The 19,105-nt window shown below is 35.0% G+C and overlaps 2 protein-coding genes across 2 annotated transcripts; both read right to left on the bottom strand.

Moving 5' to 3' along the window:
* Positions 1-7,695: 7,695 nt before the first annotated feature.
* On the bottom strand, positions 7,696-8,247 carry LOC145625202 (uncharacterized). Its single transcript, XM_081678276.1, has one exon. It carries the CDS (start codon positions 8,245-8,247, stop codon positions 7,696-7,698), a length of 552 nt encoding a protein of 183 aa, XP_081534402.1.
* A 6,657-nt stretch (positions 8,248-14,904) lies between these two features.
* LOC145625201 (uncharacterized) lies at positions 14,905-17,011 on the bottom strand. The gene is made up of 2 exons (XM_081678275.1): positions 16,570-17,011; positions 14,905-16,526 (listed from the first exon to the last, which is right to left on the bottom strand). The coding sequence occupies exons 1-2, from the start codon at positions 17,009-17,011 to the stop codon at positions 14,905-14,907; spliced, it is 2,064 nt and encodes a 687-aa protein (XP_081534401.1).
* Positions 17,012-19,105: the final 2,094 nt, after the last annotated feature.

Below are 19,105 nucleotides of genomic sequence, written 5' to 3'. Positions count from 1 at the left end.
ACTCATACGATAACAAATAATCATATTTTTTCGAAATTACATATACTAGTACACAAAATAGAAAACTCATATATAAATATGATTCCATAATATCATACAATAACACACTCATCACATATAATTACATAAGCACGTATTTGACACATAAAATTTCAAAACAATTTCCTAACGGGATTCTAAAATGATGGACATTGAAAGTTACCTTGAACGTGCGTAAAAACTCAAGGTAATTAACCTTCATAACTTTCACTTAGTAGCCTCCGTCTACAAATAAACGATTCTAAGTTAGATAATTATACGACTATATGTAAAAAAAATTTGAGGGTGTGATTAATTTATCACAATCCATAATCTAGACACCCCAAAAAAAAAAATATAAACAACTAATTATAGAGTTAGATGGATCGTTTTATATCATCATCATCTCCACCATTATCATCATCACCATTCACCATCATCATCACCAAAATCCCCAAATTTCCACTAACCCAAATCCCAAATTCCACTAAAACGAAATTCCTTTTTTTTTTTATTTTTTTTATAGAAGAGATAGTTTACCTCAGAAAAGATTGAAAAAGTACGGTATTTAAATTTGAGGTTAAGGGGGCTTTATATAATTTGAGTTGTTTAGCATTCTAAAAATTTCACAAGATAAGGGTCAAACTTATCTTGAGTTTTTTACATAAACTCAATAAACAGATTTTCAAAATTCCTTTTTATCAGCTTTCATACCAATCTCTGTATGTTATCAAAAATCAGTTTTTTTTTTTTTTTTTTTTTTTTTTTTTTTTTTTTTTTTTTTCAAATCCGATAATAATAATAATAATAATTTTTACAATTTGAAAATAATAATAATTAGTTTTAAAGTTTATTTATTTATTTTTGAAAAGAAATGGTTGACTAAAAATATTCCAAAATTAATACTCCAAAATTTGGGGTATTACATCTACTCCCCCTTAAAACGAAAGTTCGTCCTCGAACTTTAAAGTTATCTCTCAAAAAGGCTCACACGACGATAAAAGATAAGTTAGTATTATATTCTACCCCCTGTAGACACCTAAAAATGTCTCCCCGAAACCAAACCCGATGATAAATAACCTTTCACCGCCACTATTGGTCGGGTTTAGTATTTAATCCCGAGAGTGCTTAAAAAATCGTATTTTATTAAATCCATATTTTTGAAAGGTCCATGGATCAGTCTTGATGTTTGGTAAAAGCATAGTTTTTAATTTTAGCCCAAACTTGTTAATTAATTTTAAGCCCAAACCTTTTTATTTTATTATTTTATTATTTATTTTTGGCCCAAATATTTTATTTTATTTTATTATTTTAGTCCAAAAAATATAAAAAGCCCGAAATTATCAATCGGCACTTAAAAAGCCGAAAGAAATTAGGGTTAAAAATGAATTTAGACGGAAAAATGGACTGGAACTGACCGTGTCATGGTACAGCTTGACCGTGTCACGGGAACTGTTCCCGTCTAACAGTGGGACTTCTTGTGACACGGGAGGTCTGCCGTGACACGGGAAGTTCCGTGTCCTTTCCGCGTAAACCCTTAACGCGTTTTCCGTTCCGTTTTCTAAAAATTTCCCGCGTCACTCCAAAACTGACCGTGTCACGGGAACTTGTACCGTCTGACGGTACAGTCTAACCGTGTCACGGTACAGTTTGACCGTGTCACGGAATACTTTTTTAGGGTTTTTATCATTTTAGGGTTCCGTGTGCTCCCTCAGCACATTTCCCTATAAATACCCCCTCATTTCTGATGTACGGGGCAACCATAATTCGATTATTCTTATTTTTCTCTCTTCTATGCTCTTAACCTAAACACTAGCCTACCCTTTTCACTTCAAAATTCCTTCTTCAAGCACTCAAAGGAGTCCATATTTTACTCGAGGTTCTGTCCTTAAGCCAAGGCGTGAAAGGTAGAATCGTTTGAGGGTTTGGCCCCAAAATCAACCTTATTTTATTTAATTTAATTTAGTTATTGTTTTATTATTTCCTTGAAGTTACTAACTCGTTTATTATTTTGTAGTTGCAAACAAACAGATTCAAAGTAAGGATCATGCTCTTTTATTATTATTATTATTATTATTATTATTATTATTATTATTATTATTATTATTATTATTATTATTATTATTATTATTATTATTATTATTATTATTTTTCTAACAATTTTATGTTGTTGGAATTATGATTAAATTGGTTTTTATGTTAATATTGATTCTATTATTTATTTTGATCACTATATTGCATGTTAAAGGGAATATGTAATTGAAAATCACGCCTAATAAGATAATTTGGACAACCGGTTTAGGATCCTTTTAATCTTATTATTAATTGAAGTGATCACCAAATTTTTAAAATTATGTGTGCATTAATTTTGAACCAATTTAGTTAAATGATAGTTTGGAGCGAATTGAATTATTGTTTGTATGCCTTTGAGATCACAGAAATGCTTTTCACTATAAGAATCGAGTAGAGGCCAATACGGGCGAATGTGACTCCATGACTCACTTCGTACCATCATCCCCGATCCTCCTTTCGTGGTTCCGAACCATATGGAGTTAGTAATCTCATGGATTATGAATGGGGTGTAACCTTCACGGGTCAATCGTTGTTGCCTTCGCTGTCCCTTATTCGTGGTTGCCTTTTATGATCCGTGAACGGTTTACAAGTTCCTTAAAAACTTGTTAGCGGCTCCCTACTTTATTTGTCCCTAATCGTTGTCCCTAATCGTAATGTCAATTCCCACTTCCTATGAGTGCCAAGCATATTCACCACATGCTTTTTAACGTAGGCGCACTTCGAGCGACGCCTACACCCCCCTTAACAGTTTCGACCTCGAAACTCACCGTACCTGCTCAAAAAGTTATGGGTAGCGCTTCTTCATATCATGTTCCGCTTCCCAAGTCGCTTCTTCAGAATTCTGATTAGACCATAACACTTTAACTAACTTTACCGCCTTATTTCGGGTACTTCTCGTTTTGGTGTTGAGAATTTTCACAGGGCGTTCTTCGAAAGTTAAGGTCTCATCTAGCTCAATAGTCTTGGGTTGGATAACATGGGTAGGGTCATGAACATACTTTCGGAGTTGGGAAACATGAAAAACATTATGAACATTGGCTAACTCCATGGGTAAGGCTAGTTGATATGCTACCTCTCCAACTCTCTTCAATACTTCATACGGGCCAATGTATCTAGGACTCAACTTCTCTTTTCTACCAAACCGCATGACTCCCTTGGTAGGTGAAACCTTAAGTAAAGCCTTTTCCCCAACTTCAAATTCCACTATTCTCCTATTCTGGTCTGCATATGTCTTTTGTCGATCTGGAGCTGCCTTCATGTTTTCCTGGATAAGCCTAACTTGCTTCGTTGTTTCTTCAATCATTTCTGGCCCCAAAGTCAAAGACTCACTGATATCGCTCTAACACAAAGGACTCTTACAATTTCTCCCATACAACGCTTCATAAGGTGCCATTCCTATACTCGCATGATGGCTATTATTGTATGAAAATTCGATCATAGGTAATATTTCGTCCCATGATCCACCAAAGTCCATCACACAATCTCTCAACATGTCCTACAAGGTCTGAATTGTTCTTTTTTTCTATCCATCTGTAGCAGGGTGAAACGCTGTACTAAACTTCAGGATAGTGCCAAATGCTTGCTGAAACATTTCACAGAACTTTGATAAAAATCTTGGATCTCTGTCTGAAATAATATCTTTAGAAACTCCATGTAGCCTCACAATTTCTTTCACATAGGCAACTGCCAACTGATTCACATTCCAAGTATCCTTTATTGCTATGAATCTTGCTGTTTTCGTTAAACGATCAACTATGACCCAAATAGCATTCTTTGCTGCCCTTGTAAGTGGTAATCCCATCACAAAATCCATAGAGATAGACTCCCACTTCCATCCTGGCACATCTAAGGATTGCAGCTTCCCTCCAGGTCTCATATGTTGTATCTTCACTTTCTGACATGTAAGGCACCTTGCCACAAACTCGGCTACCTCACGCTTCATGTTTGGCCACCAAAAATGTTTCTTAAGATCCTTATAGAGCTTATCTCCTCTTGGGTGTACAGAGTACGGGGTGTTGTGAGATTCTTCTAAAATCTTCCTTTTAAGATCTTCATTTTTAGGAATACACCATCTCCCTTTGTATTTCACTGTTCCACTATCATCTACATCAAACTCAGTTGTCGCTCCTTCTTCTTTCATCTTCCTCACCTTGGTCAACCACTCATATAACATTTGCTTCTCACGAATCTCATTATATATGGTAGGTTTGACTGACATTGCATTCAACTGAGCGTTCACCTGACCATACTCTACAACCTCCAAGTTCAACTTCCTAAATTCTTCACAAAGTTCCTTGGCTAAAATCATCAAGTTCACTGTATGACTTGTCTTCCTACTCAAAGCATCAGCTACCTTGTTCGCCTTTCCTTGGTGATACAGAATGTCTGGGTTGTAATCGGTTAGCACCTCAAGCCATCTCCTTTGCCTCATTTTCAAATGAGTCTGTGTGAATATGTATTTATGACTCTTATGGTCCGTATACACCTTACACCTCACACCATACAAGTAGTGTCTCCAGATCTTGAGAGCAAACACTACAGCTCCTAGCTCCAAATCATGAGTAGGGTAATTCTGTTCATGTTGCTTGAGCTTCCTTGATGCATAAGCTATAACCTTCCCATGTTGCATAAGTACACACCCAAAGCCATTCTTAGATGCGTCACTATAGATTTCAAACCCCTCAGTCCCTGATGGTAAGGTTAAGACTGGTGCTGAGGTGAGTCTTCGCTTCAATTCTTGAAAAGATTGCTCATACCTCTCGTCCCACTGAAACTTAGTAGTTTTCTTCATCAAATTTGTCAAGGGTTGAGCTATCCTCGAAAAGTCTTGTACAAATCTCCTATAGTATCCAGCAAGCCCTAAGAAACTTCTCACTTCGGTCACACTTTTGGGTCTTGGCCAATCAGAAACTGCCCGAATCTTGGATGGGTCCACCGCAACTCCTTCCTTTGAGATCACATGGCTTAGAAATGCTACCTTCTCTAGCCAAAATTCACATTTTGAAAATTTGGCATATAACTTCTTCTCTCTAAGAATCTCCAACACCTTTCTTAGATGTTCTTCGTGCTTTTCTCTATCCCTCGAGTACACCAAAATATCATCTATGAACACCACCACATACTTATCCAAATATGGCTGAAAAGTTCTATTCATGAGATCCATAAAAGCTGTCGGCGCATTAGTGAGTCCAAAAGGCATAACAATGAACTCATAATGTCCGTATCTCGTGCGAAACGCTGTCTTTGGTATATCTTCCTCAGCAATCCTCAACTGATGGTATCCTGTCCTCAAGTCAATTTTTGAGAATATCCCAGCACCTTTAAGCTGATCAAACAAGTCCTCGATCCTAGGCAATGGATATTTGTTCTTTATAGTGACATTATTCAACTCTCGGTAGTCAATACACAACCTTAAGGATCCGTCCTTCTTTCTCACAAACAAAACCGGTGCTCCCCAAGGTGACACACTTGGCCTTATATAACCCTTCTCCAGCAACTCCTCCAACTGTACCTTCAACTCTTTCATCTCTGCTGGTGCCATTCTATATGGTGCTTTAGAAATAGCTCCAGTCCCAGGCACTAAGTCTATTTTGAAATCAATCTCCCTAATCGGCGGCATCCCTGGAATTTCATCTGGAAACACATCTTAGAATTCTCTCACCACTGGAATGTTTTCTATGGATTTTCTTCTACACTCACATCTTGCACATGGCATAAATAAATAGGGTAGCCCTTTAGGATATAAGAATGAAAAGTCATGGCTGACACAATACTGATCCCTGGTTTTGACACAACCCCCTGGTAAGAGATTCTATTCCCCCTTGGCCCCCCTAAGAGACACCTTTTGGGTATGACACTCAATTCTAGACTTATATTTGCTAAGCCAATCCATCCCCAATATCAAATCAAAGTTAGTTAAGTCAAACTGAATAAGGTTTGCAAGCAATTCAGTTCCAGCAGTGTTAACTGGAATGTCTTGGTATAGGGATCTACAAGGAACTACCTCCCCTGACGGAATTGTTATATTGGTTTGACACAAAGATGAAGGTTTTAAAGCATGTTTATTCAAGAAAGAAGTGGCTACAAAAGAATGAGATGCCCCAGAATAAAAAAGTTAGTAAGCAGGTTTTGAGTTCACGAGAAAAGTACCCGTCACAACGTCGACATTAGAGTCAATCTCGCTCTGGTTCATGACATAGATTCTTCCATTACTGGTCCTACCATTGCCATTGTGGTTGATTCCTCCGCCATTGTTGTTTCTTTGGCCATTCCCTCCTTGAGCATTGCCATTTTGGCCCTGAGAATTGTTGTTGTTGAAGCGGTTGTTGTAGTTTGAGTTCCTCCCATAACCACCTCTCTTATTGCCATTGTTGTTACCTTGCCCATTCTAAGCTTGATTATTGTCATTCTGCTTCTTTGGGCACTCAAATTTCTTGTGACCAACCTCTCCACATTCAAAGCAAGTAAGCAAATCTCCATTGCAGTTGCGTCCTGGATGGCTCTTGTTACATTTACGGCATGGTCGGTTGCGAGATCCTTGCTGATTTTGTTGCCCCTGGCCCCGGTGATTATTGCTTTGATTGTTGTTGTTACGGCCTCCCTGCTGACCATTTCCACCATTCCCATTGCTATTACCCCCTAGGCGTGGTCTCTTGTCATAACCTTGAGGGTTCGATGAACTCTCACCATTCCCTTTCCTCTTATGCCTATCCTTGACCTCTTGCTCACGTTTGAAAATCCTCTCAATATTACAAGCTCTATCATAGGCCTCTTTATAAGTAGCAACAGTACCAGCCCCGATCACCTTCTTTTTAGTTGACCTTCTTTCTTAGACTTTCTCTCTCTACTTAGTATTTTTCTCTCTCTTAAATTCTCTCTAAACTTTTGTTCTTAATACTTCCTTTAATTCCAGATTTATTTTTGGTACAATTTCTTCCCTTTTAATTTCAGCTATTTTAATTGCTTTCTTGATTATGCTTTTAATTATTTACTTGATTGGCTTAGTTATGATGATTTGGAGTAGTTTCATTCTAGGGTTTATGGGGATCCATAATTAATATGAAGGGATAGTTTGTTATTATTAATTATTGATATTGCATGATAATTTCTTATTGAATTGTTTTAATTCTTTGTAATTAGATTATGAATCGAGCAGATGTAATTTGATTGTGAATGTTTAGCAATATTGAATTGATGAATCGAGCAGATGTTAATTTAATATTAAAGGCTATTTTCAATAGGAACTTAGATCTAGCAAGTTGCGAGAGCCTGTTAGATCTATGTTGATTAATAAATTGCGAGAGCCTGTTAATCATGTTATTTGCGCATTGTTAATTATTAATTACTTCGTTCTATCCCGGGATATTAATTATTGGTGAACCTGTGACCTAGGCTTCTCTATTATTGTTTCTTTTCTCCCTAAACTTATTCTTCGTAGTATAGAATTCATACCTAAAAATATTGGTTACTTAGATAATTTAGATTATAATAATTAATTAGAATTAAAAAGACCTGTTTCCCTGTGGAGTTCGACCCTACTTCCCTATCTACTTTAGTTAGAGATTTAGGTAATTATTTTTGATTAGGGGATACGACTTTACCCTGTCATGTACCAACCCCGATCACCTTCTTTTGGATCCTAAAAGTCAGTCCATCTTGAAACTTTTGAGCCTTGGATATCTCATCAGGCACTACATTAGGACAAAACCTTGCGTACTCATTAAATTTCTCAGCATACTCCTGCACACTCATACCAGCTGTTTGGTTAAACCTACTAAACTCATTGTATTTTTGCCTCTTGATATGCTCAGGAAAGAAACGATCCCTGATTGCTGTCTTAAAAGCCTCCCAGTTAAAATTCTTTTGAGCTCTTATGGTGGCTCCTTCATTTTCCCACCAAATATCAGCAGCCTCACGTAAATAGAATGTGGCTTGATCCACCTTCTGAGCATCAGGGGTACCAGCAGCAGTGAAAATCTTGTCAAAGTCACGTACCCAGTTCTCAACCAACATGGAATCTTCCTTCCCCATAAATAGCGGAGGTTTCAATGCAGCAAGTTTCTTAGCCATAGCAGTTTGAGGGCCATTGTCATTATTGTTGTGGTTGTTGTTGTTATTCAGCTGTTTTTGCAACAACCTTCCAAGGTTCTGGTTCATTTGCTAAAGAGCTCTTAACCTAGCAGCAAGTTGTGCAGGAGTCTCGGCCATTTGTGCAATTCTTCTCCAACGAGACCTGGTGTAAACGTGGTAATTTTGCATACACAGTCTGCACAATTTCAACACTGGTGTTACCACCATACACATTTTAACACGACTTATTTAGATCGTGTGAATTGCAATTAAATCATCAACCATGACATGCTTTCATGTAACACATCAGCACATATAGAGACAAGAATTAAGCGATTTATTAAATCTCAATAGCACTCAAAGAGTCGGACAAATTCCAAACCAAATAATGCATCAACTTAGCATTAGACTATAAATTCGCGCATTGCTTTGTGATTTCACTATCACCCGACCAAGTCATTACTAGTCTTGACTAAAGTAAGCATAAGAAAATAAGAGCTTTGTCCTATATAAATACAATAGATAGAAAAAAAATGAATTGATTTTTATTAATAATCATAAAATAGCTAGGTATAAATATATTAATCAAAATTATTTTATTGCAAAACCAGAAGAGAACGAAAATTGTCTTTGAAATAAAATACTAGTACTAAATAGCTCAATAAACTACTAGTTACAAATAAACCAAAACTATAGTTTCTAGTCATAAGAAACTAGCTTTTATTTTTAAAACTAATATATAAAAATTTTAACCAAATAAACTAAACGTAGCTTTAAAAAAAAAAATAAATAATTCAATTACTATTTTCCCCTTGACTCTCACGAGCTTCACCTTCCTCGGGCTCATCCTCCTCCACATCATCCAGGTTATAGTCAAAGTCTCGCTTGGCTTCCATCATTGCCTTCTCAAGGTAGCCCACAGTACGGATCCATTGTTCATCATAATAATACTTATCATTCGGTTTACCATTGATGTATAAGTCAACATACTTCTTTGTAAGTTGAGAATAGGGTCCCTTCCCAATTAACGTGTGTAGAAGGATTTGAGATCGCCTCTCTGGAGTGAGATAAATAGATTGGCCCCCAAGTATATTGTAATGAAAGTGCTCAATGCAGAGATTTAAGCGGTACGCGTAATGTCGAATATTTTCATTATAATTCATACGAATCCCGTAAGGAGAATCAGGTAATAAATGTGTACTCTTCGTAGCACTCGACTTTCTTGCAGTTTTAAGTACTCGTACCATCTAATAAAAGAAAGTAAATAATCACGTAATAAGTATTAAATGAAAGTACTATAAAACACATAAATCCCTTATCGTGATTCCCACACTCATGGCTTTCCTAAGCTTAAATCGATTTTAAACTTATGTACAAATTTTAAACCTAAATCTTTAATTTAATTCATTTTAGTCTCTAAATTTTGAAAAACCTTGGCTCTGCATACCAATTTGTAACACCCCCAAAATTGGAGTCTTTAAAACAATAAGAGTAACCTTTAACTTTCAAAAACCCAACCATCGAACTCTGGGAGTGTTACTGCTACACTTATTTTCCGTAGAAAATAAATGCAAAGCAAAAATAACATAATATTTAAATAAACTAAGTGGTCTAAGTTGTGGCAAAATAAAATAGTCATTACATCAAAACTGCAATTATTTGAAACCAATAATTGAGAGGAAATAATTAAATTCGGGAATAAACTGAATTGTCTTAGCTACATGATTATGCTAACGTCTCCTCACATGTAACCGAGTACCTTTTTTACCAACCCGCAAAATAAATCAGAAACAAGAAAAGAGAAAAAACTCCCAAAAATCAGATAAACTGAGTAATTCCAACTCCATCTTGTAAAATAAATAATTTTAGTTCAAAATATTTTATACATAATATAGTCTCATAAATATTTTAATACTCAACCAAGTTCAAATAGTCACATAACATATTATTAATTTATTTAAGAAAGGGAAAGAGAACGCCAGTAAGCCGGGACTAGTCCCTGTCACCACCTACTTTACAGAGGGTCGCGCGTAACCCTAATTGGCCATAAAATAAACAGAATGTCCCTAGTGTGCACACCCCTCACTAATACCCAGTGATTAGGAGGAAGTCTAACAACAATATACAATAATTTAAACCAACTAGTAGCAACCATAAATACTAGTGGGCAACCTGTTCTTCACCCTTTCGGGTTTCATTTCCCTTCTTAAATTAAATTTCACTGTACATTTTATTAGATTATATCATCCAATTACACTGTACACAAGTATTGCACAAATCAGTTTAATTTCAAGTAACAATACTTCAATTTCAGTATTATTAGACCATAGTCATCCCACATGACATATAGACCATCAATCACGTATAATCAATCATCCAATACCCAAGATTATATTAAAAAAAAAAACTCCTACGATAACAAATAATCATATTTTTTTCGAAATTACATATACTAGTACACAAAATAGAAAACTCATATATAACATATGATTCCATAATATCATACGATAACACACTCATCACATATAATGACATAAGCACGTATTTGACACATAATATTTCAAAACAATTTCCTAACAGGATTCTAAAGATGATGGACATTGAAAATTACCTTGATCGTGCGTAAAAACTCAAGGTAATTAACCTCCGTAATGTTCACTTAGTAGCCTCCGTCTACAAATAAACGATTCTAAGTTAGATAATTATACGACTATATATAAAAAAAATTGAGGGTGTGATTAATTTATCACAATCCATAATCTAGACACCCCAAAAACAAAATATAAACAACTAATTATAGAGTTAGATGGATCGTATTATATCATCATCATCTCCACCATTGTCATTATCACCATTCACCATCATCATTCGTCCATCATCATCACCAAAATCCCCAAATTTCCACTAACCCAAATCCCAAATTCCATTGAAACGAAATTCCTTTTTTTTTTTTTTTTTTTTTTTTTTTTTTTTTTATAGAAGAGATAGTTTACCTGAGAAAAGATTGAAAGTACGGTATTGAAATTTGAGGTTAAGGGGGCTTTATATAATTTGAGTTGTTTAGCATTCTAGAAATTTCCCAAAATAAGGGTCAAACTTATCTTGAGTTTGTTACATAAACTCAGTAAACAGATTTTCAAAATTCCTTTTTATCAGCTTTCATACCAATCTCTGGATGTTATCCAAAATCATTTTTTTTATCAAATCCGAAAATAATAATAATAATAATTTTTACAATTTGAAAATAATAATAATTAGTTTTAAAGTTTATTTATTTATTTTTGAAAAGAAATCGTTGACTAAAAATACTCCAAAATTAATACTCCAAAATTTAGGGTATTACCCGAGACCTCAAGTTTAGAGCGTTTTTCCTTATCTTATTTTCATCCTTTTCACTTGAGAGGTTCAGTTCAGCCTCTTCATCAGGTGTATACTCGTCAGTATCTTTTGTCACCTTCTTCCTTTTTTTCGTTTGTTTCGATCCCTTCATTGACTGTTTCATTTCATAAGCCATGGATGTAACCCTAAATCCTTCATCCTGATTCTATTTTGTTCAATAGTTTTTTGTCTAAGTTTCTCATAGTCTGCCATCTAAATCTTTCTTCCTACAAATAACACACAAGGCAATCAGTTTAGAATTTTGTACAATGTCTACAGCAGATATCTGTTCGCAGATTCGAGAAAAAAAAATATGAGCATGTGTTTTATACTTAAATTGCTAAGCAAGAATTTATATAACTTGTCTAGTGTCCACTAATGTTAATAAGCATTACCTTGGTCTCTAAAATAATTTCCATTCTCTCGACAAAAATGGTGAGGAGATTTGCTAAGTTAAAAAAAAATGTAAGGAGGGAAACATTGAAGCAGAAAATGTAGCTTTTGATAGATACCACACCCAAAAAAAAGGCAACACACCAGCCAGATCACAATTCCTCTACAATAAATTGTTGCAGGAAGATATAAGCATATACAACACTATTTCAACACAAGTCAGATCACAATTTCATCAAAAAAACTCTCATTTATAATGACAGAATTAAATATGCAACACAAGTCAAGAGATCAAATCACTCCCCACGCATGACTCATACAACAAGCAGTTGCATCAGGTTCATTAAATTGTAAGGGACTAATCCCAACTCTAATCATTCAATACTCATGCTCATAATCAATTCACATATTTAAAATTAGCTTTGAATTTCAGTTCTGAAATTCAGAACTGAATTCAGTTTTGAATTTCAGTTCTGAATTCTGTTCTGGATTTCAGTTCTGAATTCAGCTTTGGATTTCAGTTCTGAATTTAGCTCTGGATTTCAGTTCTGAATTCAGCAAGTGAAGACAAAACCAGCCACTAGATTAGTTTAGGGAATTGTGTATATAAATGAAAACGGGGGGAAGCTTAGGGAAAACAGTTTGTAGTAGAGTATCTTTGAGTGTTTTGGGCTAAACCCACGAATTGAGAGCTGTAAGCTTAGGACTTGTGTTTTGGGGCCTTGTTGTTAGTTGAGAAGTGGTCTGAGTCCATTACAATCCCGTACTTAGTTTTCATAACCTGCATGCACTATATTCAAATATAACATTTGTTGCACATGATCTTGCCTTCAAAGATCTAGGTATTAAATCATCTATTCTGGAAATAAAGAGAAATGATTTACCCTAGATGATACTACATAGTATTTTACAGGACCTAGGCCTTAACACAATCAGATCAAGCAAAGTAAAAATTCAGTCCACTAAGTTTGGGTTTAGAGCACAAGGCTATCAGCCCTGACTTTATATTCACCTGACTGACCCAAGACCGAGTAAAAAGGTAATACAAATAACACAATTTCGTACAATTATTAATAAAAGCACTTGAGCAAATAAAGAGCATGCATATCACCTGAGTACCTGAGGACAGAAAAAGCACAAGATGAGCACCTAATTGCATAAAATCATGTTATTTGTCAGAAAGAGCAATGCAATGCAAATTTCGGTATACATAATAGTATGATCACCTTATACTCAACTCTTATCATCTAATAGTCTGAGGTAGATATTAATCTTGCTAATACTCAGACTGCTAATAGTGCAAAGATAAAAGTTAATTGAAATTATGTCAATAGTAGAAACTACCTCAGTGAAGCCGACACAACTCGCTTGCTGCCCGAGCACCAAGATAGCACACAACTCAAAACTGCCAAATGTAAACACTATCACTATAATATCAAACCTCAAATAAATTTAACAATTAAAATAAAGGTTAGAGTAATTCTAAAGCTCAACACCAAATTTAACCACTAACTAATAAATTTCATAAGAAAACAAGTTCAAACAGAAAAATAGCACACTTCAATAATAGTTTGTCAAATTCAAATAATAAGTTAAAACGAAGGTTAATTATCCAAAAAAAAAACAATCTAAACATGTCACTTTGATGGTTCCATCCAATCCCAATCTGTGTCATCTATATCAGAACATTCTTCGTGATTTTGATCTATCATTTCACGGTCAACAGGCACCTTAACTCTATCATAAGCAGCTTCTCTACACCAACTTTGGTGTTCATCATGGTTTGTAGCCAGAATTACATCCTCTGCATGCTCACGAACTTCATTCATATATGTGTGTTCAAATTGCCCCTCGGCATAAAAAAGTCTCTTGGCAAATTTCTGTGCACATAATGCCAATCTTCTTCAAGGCCATCTTGAGTATAGAAAACTTGATGCCCTTGTGATGCCAAGACAAAAGGATCATCTTTAGAACACAATTTCTTAAAGTTAACGCGAGTGAGAGCATAATCATCTACTTCCACATGGAACCAATCACACTCAAACAACACAACACTAAATGCACTCCAATAATCGACCTCAATTATCAATTTCATAGCCCCATAATATGTGACGTTACCAAGAACAGGATTGTGATCCTTGCTACTTGCGAAGCTTGGAGTCAAAGCAGTTAAAGAGACTCCGCTATTTTGAGTTTTACACCTTTCATCATGATCTCTAGTGTAGAACTTATATCCATTACAAAAATATCCAGTGTACCTCCTTGCAATAGTAGAAGGACCTTTTGATAGCCACTTAATATGATCCGGGACATTATCCACCACAATCTTTTCTCTAAACCAAACAATGAATTCATTGCTATGCTCTTGCGCCTCTTTCCACCTTCTTTTTTGTTTGTCTCTAGACTTCTTCTTCACAAAATCTTCATGTTCCCTTCATAGTATTAACCATATAAGTAAGGTAATAAAATAAAATATAAATTTCAACACAATGGATAAGATATTAAACAATTACTCACTTGATGTAATTCTCAACTTGGTCATCTTGACAATTAAACAACACATAACGATGTGCTGGAGCCATTGTGTCTGAATCAAGAGTGTATGCCTTCTCTTTCTTCTTCCCTTTCTTTTTCCTCCCAAGAGGATAACTTGCCTTAGGGAATAAAGGTAATTCTTCATCAATTTCATCAGTTTTCTATTGAATTTTGTTAAACCACTTAGATCGCTTCTTTACACTAGCATTCAAATACCTAGAGCAAAATATCAAGCACTCTTCAGCTAAATAACCTTATGTTATAGAAGTCTCAGGACGACATCGGTTTTTAACATATGATTTTAACTTTTCGAGGTACCTTTCTATAGGGTACATCCACCAATCACACACCGGTTCACCACGCTTGATTTCATCAACCAAATGAATCGGTAAGTGGATCATTATGTCAAAAAAAGAAGGTGGAAATATTCTTTCTAGTTCACAAAGAGTCAACAATTCTTGCTTGAAGGCGATCCAAATCTTTCGGATTGATGACTATCTTGTATATTTCCTTAAAAAAGCCAATCAATCTCATAAGAGGTAAAACAACATGCTTTGGTAAAGTTTTCCTAATAGCCGACAGGAGCAAGTGTTGCATTATTATATGAGCATCATGAGTCTTGTTCCCTGATATTTTCCCCTCCTTGACTTGTACACACCTTATAATATTTGATGCACAACCTTGGGGCAGCTTTGCCTTCTTCAAAACACTACAAAATATGCTTTTCTCTTCCTTCATCATTGAGAATGATGCTTTGGGCAACAAAACATATCGCTCGTCATATGCATCCACGGGATGTAGTTCTCCCCTTATACCCATTTCTTGCAGATCTAATCGAGCCTTATGATGATCTTTTGACTTTCCAAGTATGTCTAACAAAGTTGTGAGCACATTATCACAAAAGTTTTTTTCAATGTGCATGACATCTAAATGATGACGAAAACCACAATCTTTCCAATAAGGCAAAATGTGGAAGATAGAGGACTTTCTCCAAGGATAATCTACATATTTCTTCTTTGGTTGTAACTTTCCAAACTTGTTTTCCCAGTTTTCCAACAAGCTTGAAATTTGATCCCCTGTTAAAGGATCTGGAGTTGTCCTCTCTTCCTTTTCCCCATTAAAAGACACCATATCATGCCGCCAAGGATGATTTACATCTAACCATCGACGATGATCCCAATAACAGGATTTGTTACTATTACTCAAGTGATGATGATCAGACTCGTAGTGACAATAAGGGCATGCAAACTTCCCTTTGGTGCTCCAACCCGATAACATAGCATAACCTGGAAAGTTGCTGGTCGTTGATTGTAAAGCTGCATGCATCTTAAATGTTTGACGCTTCCCCGCATCATAGGTGTCCAATCCATAATCCCACAAATCTTTGAGTTCTTGAACCAATGGTTGAAAATAGAAATCAATGTCTTTTCTAGGAGAGGTGGGCCCGGTAATAAGAAGAGATAATATTAAGAATTCTGGCTTCATACACAACCATGGTGGTAAGTTATAATTAATTAGAACAACAGGCCATGTACAATGTTGTATGCTCATAGTTCGAAATGGATTGAATCCGTCACTTGCGAGGCCTAAACGAACATTACGTGTCTCATTAGCAAAATCTGGGTACTTTTGGTCAAACTCTTTCCAGGCCTCACCATCAACCGGATGCCTCAATAACTCATCTTTCTTTCTTTCTTCATCGTGCCACCTCATTAGCTCTGCTATTTCTGAACACATGTACAACCTTTGAAGCCTTGGTTTAAGAGGGAAATGCCAAAGAACTTTTTCAGGGACTTGATGCACTTTCTTAGATGGTTGATTGTTAATATCTTCTTGGGATTCAGTCTGTGTTTCTTTCCACCTTGGAGCATGAAAAACATAGCAAGACGTGGCAGCTTCATGCTCCTTCCAATATAGCATACAATCATTACGACATGCATCAATCTTGTCATAATGAAGACCCAGATCTTTTATCAATTTCTTTGCCTCATTAAAAGAGTTAGGCAAATTTGATGCATCTGGTAACACTTCTCGAAAAAGATCTAAAAACTCTGAAATTGCTATATTAGTTAACCCATGAGTACACTTCAAAAGGTAATAAACGAATAAGAAATGATAACTTTGAAAATTTTTTGCACCCAGGATATAACTCTTGTTTTCCATCTTCAACTAACTTATAAAACTTCTTAGCCTCATCATTGGGCTCATCTCCAACACCTTCATACCTTTCTGTCATATCTCTATGAACATCATATATCAAACGTTCAATATCGTCATGCATGTCTTCAACATCCCTCTTAGTATTTGATGTTGATGACTTGCCCTTTTCATAGCAATGCCATCCTTCAGTGCCAGGCTCGATCCCGTTTGCAATCAAATGATTGAACACTGTCTCCCTACGATGCCAAAAGCAGTGATAACACGCCTTACATGGGCAAGTAATTTGATCTCCAATTGCTCGTGTAGAGAACACTTTATCTAAATAATCCTCTACACCTTTCTCGTATTCATGACTAGATTGTAAGAAGTTGGTCCAACTACTCATTTCGTCTCCTTTATGAAAAGTTAAACATACACGAATTGAGAGATTGAAAACAATCACATATAATTTTAACATGTCTAAAAGGATGACAATATTCATAGACACATACTCCCATAAAGTAAGACATGTAGAAATAGTATTGTTCCAATAGAATTATGTTATACACTACTAAACAGATTCTACTCTAGGGACTTTGGAAGAAGCAAAAATAAGTTTCTCACTCATTATCACATTACCACATACTATGATGAGTACACTTTTAGGATGAAAAATAACATAAACAGGTTAAGAAGTTCTTCACACTATCTATATGGTGGTGGCAATTATATTTATATCTCCAAAAGATTATAGGAAATGTACAATTAGTCTCTTATGAGCCTCTACGAAGATAAATCCTCCATTATGAGCCACACACATGGACCTACATGAAATTGTAAATTTGTAATAATCTAATAAACGATTTAAATATTTATGGATGGTGAAAAATACAAAATCAAAGCAGAACCTTATCCCTCCTCAAATACATCATCTTTTCTCTCTATCACCTCAAACTCCATTACCAACAACAACAAACAACTGCTTTCACTTCTTCAATATCAATAATTCTACTACTAATCATGGTTTATATCATTATATGGAATTAATTGGAAATTTAATCCACTAACTATGCTACCCAATAGAGGCAATTACAATCAAAGATGGATTGTTTCATCAGCAATGAAAAAAAAAAGAGAAAGGAAACACAAATTCACTCGAATAATGCAAACAAGCTTTAGAAGTAGCAACTAGAATGCCCTCGACGACATGCATGAACTCCAAAAAAAAAATCCAATAGCATAGAATTAAAATTCAGAATCACAAACCAAACTCGAAATACCCAAATAAAAAAATTCAATTAAAAAATAGAACCACATCAAACACAAAGGCAATAACCATTCACAATTCAATCGAAAAATAAAAGCTTTAATTCATACATTCTTGAAAATTAAAGGTTAATAACCAAAAAAATTAGAAAACCATCCATCACAAATCATAAAGTACCTGAAATTAGAAGCATGAATACAATGAAACCAATATCACGATGAAATTGCCCAAGATGACTTGATTTCAGATTGCGCGAGACGACTGATTTTTTAAAGAAACTTCAATTCAGACAAAATTGCGCGAGAAGACTAATCTTATGATGAAATAGTGGAGATGACTGATTTCTGCTTAAACCTAATCGATTATCTATCGTTGCTAGGGCTGTTGAATTGGGAATGAAGATGAAATAAAATTTTGAGAGATTGCAATTTTCTTTTCTTCTTGTTTTTTTTATTAATCTGGCGGTTTTGGCCCAAATTTTGTTTTAACTTTGGCGGCTAATTGGCTATTTTAATGAATTGATATAAATTTGGGGATTAACACATGTATTTTTTTCCAAAAATAAGGTAACATCTATATTTGTGTTACCATAAAATGCTACCTATTTTAAAAGTGTTACTTTGAAATGTTACTTATGCTAAAAGTGTTACATTAAGTGTTACATTTTAATAAAGTGTTACCAAAATGTTACTTATAAATCTAATATTTTGCATTTTAAGAAGTGTTACTAATCATGTGTTACATAAACTCAATTATGCACTAGTGTATTTTGCTAATTCGTATTTCTTATTTTGTTTTGGTTCATCCTGTTTACCTTAATGGTAAGCAGTGTTGACTAATTTCAGGTGGAGTCAATAATTGAGCATATGGAGTCCCGGGAATTAGGAAATGTTGGTTTTGTGTTTTATTTTTGAGTACTCATGACAATGATTACTATTTATAGTCTATTATTAATAAAATAAGAGTATTACGCTGCAAAGTATTGGTTTTGTTTAGTAAGTTTGAGTAGCCTTGCGTAATCACGCGACGATAATACGTCTAAGTCTATCTCTACAGTATAATTATACGTATTATACTAGTATTTCCGTAGAGGAAGATTTGGGGGTGTTACATCAACATTATCAAGTCATTAATCAATTAATACAAGATCTACCTTATTAATTTTATGGAGTACTTAGCATTTGGGTTAAATTTCAAAAAACAAAGAAATCCATATTTATACAAGCTTTATTT

The sequence above is a fragment of the Chenopodium album genome, chromosome 3 (assembly GCF_948465745.1).
Source record: "Chenopodium album chromosome 3, dcCheAlbu1.1, whole genome shotgun sequence".
Taxonomy (NCBI): domain Eukaryota; kingdom Viridiplantae; phylum Streptophyta; class Magnoliopsida; order Caryophyllales; family Amaranthaceae; genus Chenopodium; species Chenopodium album.
Note: the sequence above shows the minus strand (reverse complement) of the source record. Positions and strands in the feature narration are given on the sequence as shown.

Bases quoted from the DNA above. Each gene is read 5' to 3' on its own strand.
- LOC145625202 (XM_081678276.1), bottom strand. From the start codon at position 8,247: ATGAACCAGAACCTTGGAAGGTTGTTGCAAAAACAGCTGAATAACAAC.
- LOC145625201 (XM_081678275.1), bottom strand. From the start codon at position 17,011: ATGAGTAGTTGGACCAACTTCTTACAATCTAGTCATGAATACGAGAAA. The intron at 16,527-16,569 runs GTTTATTACCTT...TAACTAATATAG, and splicing joins AAAGTTATCATTTCTTATTC to CAATTTCAGAGTTTTTAGAT.